Source organism: Anoplopoma fimbria, chromosome 7 (genome assembly GCF_027596085.1).
Source record: "Anoplopoma fimbria isolate UVic2021 breed Golden Eagle Sablefish chromosome 7, Afim_UVic_2022, whole genome shotgun sequence".
NCBI lineage: Eukaryota > Metazoa > Chordata > Actinopteri > Perciformes > Anoplopomatidae > Anoplopoma > Anoplopoma fimbria.
This window is the reverse complement of record NC_072455.1, coordinates 2332112-2339459: the sequence shown is the minus strand read 5'-3', so window position 1 is coordinate 2339459 and position 7348 is coordinate 2332112. Positions and strand designations below refer to the sequence as shown.

The following is a 7348-nucleotide window of genomic DNA, read 5'->3' as shown; positions in this document are numbered from 1 at the left end:
TCAAGTACCTCCCGAAATACACAAAAAAACACTCCCCCCTTATATCATCAATAATAATAAATCTCGAGTTTCCCTTCTTGTTCCACTCTGTCAGTAAATAAGCACAGAGTGATACCTCTCTCTTTCATTCGCCTCTCTGACCCTCCTCTGCCTCTGATTGGTCGAGCCGCTGCCACTTCTCCCTCTCTGATTGGCTGTCAGCTCAAAGCGGAAGTGCTCGCTTCTTCATTTCCCTGCAGAAGCTGATGGACCAATAAAGCATGCAGAACCTGATCGATTAGGCTCGTTTTCAGGCTTGTTTTAGGCTATAAATCGATTAGTGTGCACAGATTAGGAGCTGACGACATGGTTTCAGCTGCATATTTGTCGTTTTTCTGCATGATTTCGTCGGTGGGAGCTGCTAAAACCGGTGGGGACGATGACTGGGTTTACCTCCCCAACAAATGTGAAGGTGACCACATAATATCTGCATAACAATGCATTGTTTTCATTGCAATTAACCTCTTAAAATGCATTGATTATGTCTTCAATTAACCTTCTAGGGTTGCTCAGGAAAATGTCATAACCATGTGTTTTATTAATTGTTTAATTCACTCAGAAAAGACAATAATATTAATAATTTAACATTATATACTATAAAAATATACAATTTTAAGCTGTATTGAGTGTATGTGCATTTAAGGAATTTTATAGAAGTGACTGCATATATTGTGTTACTTTATTTACTTGTATTCTGATTTAAATATGTATATATGTGTGTTATGTGTGTGTGTGGAGCATGAAGGAGCTATAAATAATGTTTTATATAAAATGACAAATAAATAAATAATTTAAACGTGAAATGTAAAAATTATTAAATAGTTTGGCAACAATAAAATAGAAAAAAATAATAATTTATAATGTAAATACTGGGAGTAATAATTAGGACAGGAAACTTTGAGACTTAATAAAATAAAATACTTTTATTCACCTGTTTCTAAAACAGGTGAATAAATGAATAAAATATGTATTTATTTTTTTAAGTTCAGGTGCCAAAAGTTTACCAGATTTTTGAGGCCAACATCGCTAAAAAACATATCACAAAAATCTGATAATATTCCTTTTTTTACATCAATTCTTTTAAATTGAAAAATATTATTTTTGTTTTAGAGTTGTGACCAAGAAATAAATTAAAGGTGATATTTTACAATTAACATCGACAAAGTTTTTAACATTATTTTAAACATATTTTTTGACATTTCTCTACTGTAATTAACTGATCTGTTTCATTCACTGTTAATATCAGCTTTAAATTTCATGACTGCAGACTTAAAACACTAACAGGAACCTGCAGAGTCCCTGATCATTAAAACACCTTCAAAAATAAAGTCATTTATGTTGTCATTGAGGCATAATAGAGTAAACACTCTCTCTCTCTGTCTCCAGTGTGTAAGTTCGTCAGCATCGAGATGAAGTCGGCGTTCGATGAGACGGGGAAAACCAAGGAGGTCATCGGCAGGAACTACCGCTTCATCGACAGCAAGGGGGCGCCGCCCATCAAATACGTGAAGTCGTGAGTGTTTGTGTTTCTGTATGTTGCTTTTTTACAGCGTGACAAAGAGAGAGGTTCGGTTTCACAGCAGACGCTGAACCCTCCGGTCTGCTGGGAGGATTCTGGGTCTCTAATCTCTCAGACACATTCGGAGGCAGCAGGGGACAGGAAGTCATCTCCTTTTTATAGAAGAAGGAAGAAGTGGAGCTGGTGGTGGTGGTGGTGGTGGTGGTGGTGGTGGTGGTGTGTGTGTGTGAGCGATAACAGAGCAGTGATGACTTTCCACATCAAATTCAGGACTTCTAAAACACTGAATGTGTTTTACTATCGTTAACTCCTTCATCAGGTTCTCTCCAAATTTACCTGTAAAACCTTTGTCATGTCCAGTTAGAAATGATGTCATTTTGTCCGTCATCTTTGCTTTTGTTTCAGTGTTTAAATTATTTCTGGGCAATATATCAATATTTTATGAATATTGCGTTAGGAGACAAGATGATATCTTAGATTCTTCCCTGGTTTTAAAGGCTGAATTACAGTAAAGTGAGACTGTTCTAGATGTTTTATTATTTATCATTTACCCACTTAGTCATAATATCTACATTACTGATGATTATTTAACCTAAAATATAATTTGTAAATATTTTAGGAAGGAACAAATAGTCAGCCGTACAATATGGATATATGATTTGAATTAAATTAAGAAAATGTATTTTTGTTTCAGTGTTTAAATTGGTCAGAAAATCCTGAAACTAAACCAAATATAGTTAGTAAACTGAAACTAAATAAAAAAGATATCCTTTAAAAAATAAAATAATATAAAATAATAATAATAATAAATAAAATAAAAATAAATAATAATAAAAATGAATAAATAAATAACAAAAATAACTAAATAAAATAAAAATGAACTTAAATTAATTTAATTTTAGTTGTTTTTCTTAGCTATCTAAAATCTTATCATGGACGCACAAATCAGATGTTCTTTTCTGTATTTGGGATTCATCTGTAAGAACACACATGTTTTCTGACTCTCACTGTGATCATCATGCAAACATAATGAAACTACTAACTGCTGAAGCACGACGGGATGCAGACAGAAACCAAAAACTGTCGTCCCCTAAACAGTTGAAGCGCTGAGGTTTGAATAAATAAATAAATAACATGCAGCTCAACTTAATAAAAGTTCTGAAAAAAGATTTAAATCTGATCCTCTTGCAGATGAACCTGAACACTTTCTCTCTTTCTTTCTTTCTCTCTCCACAGAGACCTGAGATTCATCGAGGTTATAGAGAATGTGTGTCAGAGGCTGCTGGGATACAATCTGCACAAAGAGAGAACTGGAAGTAACCGCTTCGCCAAGGTCAGTGTGTGTGTGTGTGTGTGTGTGTGTGTGTGTGTGTGTGTGTGTGTGTGTGTGTGTGTGTGTGTGTGTGTGTGTGTGTGTGTGTGTGTGTGTGTGTGTGTGTGTGTGTGTGTGTGTTCTACAGAGCTTTGTGGCTTTTATTTATTTTCCATGTTGCGTCGCTGCTGTTTGATGTTAAGTGTTTGGTAAAGCTGCATTTCAAGTTATTTTTTTAAGATGTAGGCTTCAGATAAAACTTGAGAACCTTTATTTCTAACACGATAAAGCTGCTATTATTATTATTAAAATATGAACTTTGGATTAAACTTGTAATATGAAAGCTTGAAGCTTGTAGTGATGAACCCACAAAGAATAAAGAAGTGTTTAACATTGATTTTAGGCAGCAACCTCCGTTTCTGACGAGTGAAGTCAATGCAGAAGTTCCTTAAAGCTGCATTCTCTCTACTGTCCACCAGGGGGCGACTCCTCTGGTTGTATAGAAGTCTATGAGAAAATGACTCTACTTCTCTCTTGATTTATTCCCTCAGTAAACATTGTAAACATGAGTTTATGGTCTCAATCTCTAGTTTAATTTCTGTCCTCAGGGCATGTCGGAGACGTTCTCCACGCTTCACGGTTTGGTGAATAAAGGAGTGAACGTGGTGATGGACATCCCCTTTGAGCTGTGGAACGAGACGTCTGCAGAAGTGGCCGACCTCAAAAAACAGGTTGGTTTCACGTTCACGGTTTTCACTGAAGGGAAAATCGCATCGTTGAGTCTTAAGCTTAACGTTTTGGTTTATGTGTTCTTTAGAAAACAATTACCAAGAAAAACTGGGCTAAACGAATCCAAACAAGATTCTAAAAGTGACTTTCTTTTTCTTTTCTTTTAGTTTTTTGTCTTTTTATGTTTTTATTAATTAAGAATAATTGAGGACAAAAACTGTTTTACAAAGTGCTGAAGACTTGACGTATTTTTGTAGACAAACAGGGATTATTTTTTCCACTGGATTTTGGATTATTGCAGAAAATAATCTCTGTGCAGAAAAAATTATGATACTCACACGTGAATGATGAATGACTGTTGTAGATAAAAAATACATATATATTTAATTTGTTAAGCGCTTTAACAAGTAAATTAATATAAAAAAATATATATATATATATGTTAATAAATGTATTTATTTATTTATATATATATGTTTATAAATGTATTATTTTTTTTTATATATATATGTTTATACATTTATTTATATATATATTTATATATACATTTATAAATGTATTTATTTCTTTATTATATATATATATGTTTATAAATGTATTTATTCATATTTATATATATGTTATATATATACATTTATAAATATATTTATTTATTTATATATATGTTCATACATTTATATATATTTATTTATATATATACATTTATTTATATATATTTATTTATATATATACATTTATTTATTTATATATATTATATATATTTATTTATGTTTATAAATGAATTTATTTATTTATTTAAATATATATGTTTATACATGTTTTATTTATTTATTTATGTATACATTTATATATTTATAAAACATTCATTTGACAACTTGTCCTACCTTGTGTGTCAGTGTGACGTGTTGATAGAGAGGTATGAGGACGTGATTGAGGACTGGTACAAAGGAAACCAGGAGGAAGACCTGACCACCTATCTGTGTGAGAAGCACGTCCTCAAAGGACAAGATAAAGGTAAAAAAAACACAAATACACAAGTACTTTTACTTTTCTTACTTCCCTTTTACCTCAATATCTCCTTTTAACATTTTTGTTTATTTCTCCATCCAGCCTGCCTGAACGAGGAGTGGACCCCGAAGAAGAAGGGCGACCAGGCGGCCATAGCGGAGGACAAGAAGAAGAAGAAGAAGAAGAAGGGGGGGAGGAAGGGGGAGGGAGGGGACGGCGGGTCGGAGGGGGAGAAACCCACCAAGAAGAAGAAGAGCGAGAAGAAGAGCGAGAAGAAGGCCAAGAAGAAGAAAAAGAGCAAAGCCCCGGTGGAGAGAGCGGACGGAGGGGCGTCGTCGGACGAGGAGGTCCAGCCGAGGGTGCCTCTGTCTGGGCAGAAGACGGAGCTGTGACACCCCCCTCTGGTTCTCCCCCTCTGGATCTGGATCAGCTCTTTTAATTCAAACTTAACGATTAGTAAAAACAAGTTTGCAGCTTTCAACTGAGGTTTAAGTGGCTGATTTTGCTGAATGAGATCTTGTTCTGTTACACGCTGTTTTCATATCTTTTCTTTCAGTTTTTAAGGCTTACTTTTGTCATTTCTGGGCAAATTCATGTCTATCTTGATGTCGCTTTCCACCTCAATTAATAACTTTATCTTCCCTTCAGAGTAATTTGCAATTTAATACAAACCTGGGTGATATTTTGGTACTTTTGGCATTCGTTTCTATCAATTATTATGACAGCTGAGATCTTGAAAATCAAACTGGTCGTAAACAGACAAACTTTTAGATAATTAATGAACTCAAAAAAGAACAGATTCCTCAACAAAATGATTCACGAACAGTTTTGACAGTGGATTAATAGTTTAAAACATTTGAAAAAACAAAAATAATCAGTGTTTCTCTGGATTATATGATTATTAATTAAATATCTTTGGGTTTGAGACTTTTGAAATGTGAAAACGTCACCTTGGGCTCTGGGAACTTCTGATTTTCACCATTCTATCAACAAGAATGTATCGATTTAAGACAAAAAAATCATGAATTTAATCATAAATTGCAGGGTAATACGGAGAAAATCTGATATTTCCATATTTTCAGATCAAATACCTCAATATTCCATATTATAAAGTGGATTATTGGGGATTTTATTAAATATTTACACAATGAGAACATGCTGGTGAGTTCAGAAAATTAATTAACTTTACTGTAATTGAATGTTTGAAAACAGGAAAAGATGTTTGATCCATATCACAATATCTCAGCTCTATGATTTCTAGTCTCATATCACGATATTGATAAAATATTGATATTCTGCCGAGCCCGAACTGGTTCTCTAAAATGTAGGAGCTTCAGGTCTACAGGGTATTTAATGTCCGTTATTTCTTTTTTCCTCTCTGTTGAATGTAGATTTGTGTCTCATCATAATGTGAATTTATATGTTTTATCTCATTTCTGCTGTTTTTTAAAAGTCCTGTATTTGCCCTTTAAAGAGTATTACAACAGGTGACTACACCTTTTTTTTTAAATGTCATTGATTTCTGTTTCTGTATTTTCTTTTTCCATTTATTGTTTTGTCTCTGTTTGTGTGTGTGTGCTGCACAACAGCTGCTATTTAAGGTGTGTGTGTGTGTGTGTGTGTTGCTGTGTGTGTGTGTGTGTGTGTGTGTGTGTGTGTGTGTGTGTGTGTGTGTGTGTGTGTGTGTGTGTGTGTGTGTGTGTGTGTGTGTGTGTGTGTGTGTGTGTGTGTGTGTGTTGTTGTGTGTGTGTGTGTGTGTGTTTTGCATTTTTTCAAGTGTGTGTGTGTGTGTGTGTGTGTCTTTTTACAGATTTGTATGTGATGTTAAATGCTGGCTGTGTTGTATTGGAGCCGCTTTTTGAAGATGAAGCAGACACATCAGTGGATCAATAAACAGGATTCAACTCTCTGTTTTTGTTCATTTTTGGATTTAAAGTGTCCTTCAAACATTAAGTAAGTTAATCACAATATTAATCCTTCAATTTATGCCATTACCTGTAAGTGTTTTCTAACAAAAACAATAACCATATGCATGTAATGTGTATTTCAGACCACTAGAGGGAGGCACAGTTCTAGACTTTTCCTAATGCACTTAAGATGTTGCATTAAAAAAGGTGGCTATTTTATTAATTTACATTTTTTTGGGTTGCTTGATTTTATGCCTTATGTTCAAATAGATATTTATGTGCTGTGAGAATACTTAAACTTATTTACAAAGTTCTTTTTGTGGTACTCAAAAGAGCAAAACAGTAACAAAAATATATTTATTGGTACTGAGAAGTTAATCAACATGAAAGCAATGTATCCACTAAGATAAAGACAACTCTTTCCCAATGTAAGTTTATGCGAAATGGAAATGTATGGAGCTGTGTTGTGTAAAAGGTATAAAGGTTGTAACATAATTCTGCTGAAGAGAAGAGGAGGTGAAACGATGGCGTCTCTCTGTTTGTATGGTTGTAAACACAGAGGAGAGACTTCCTGTCACCTGTTGAAGGACTGGACGTCTGCCCCAGTGACATACTGGTTTCCAGAGATGAGTGGTTTCCCTCAGGACATCCCTGCACAGGATGAAGTTTAAATACCACAGAAGAAAAACTATTTCAAGTGCAAATTAGTAGCAAAATATACTTTAAAAAGTACCTAAAGTAAGAACTCATTAGGCCTAATGGCTAGTTTCAGAAATACAAACGTTACTGTACTATAAATAGTGATGTATTAAGATGTTAGCTTCTCTAACAGTA

The 7348-nt window shown here is 34.1% G+C and overlaps 1 protein-coding gene across 1 annotated transcript; it reads left to right on the top strand.

The window, feature by feature from the left end:
• The first annotated feature begins 232 nt into the window (after positions 1–232).
• Positions 233–6277, top strand: cnpy3 (canopy FGF signaling regulator 3). Its single transcript, XM_054601632.1, has 6 exons — positions 233–451; positions 1426–1552; positions 2795–2891; positions 3479–3601; positions 4496–4613; positions 4710–6277. Exons 1-6 carry the CDS (start codon positions 346–348, stop codon positions 4997–4999), a joined length of 861 nt encoding a protein of 286 aa, XP_054457607.1. The 5' UTR covers positions 233–345; the 3' UTR covers positions 5000–6277.
• The last annotated feature ends 1071 nt before the right edge of the window (positions 6278–7348 follow it).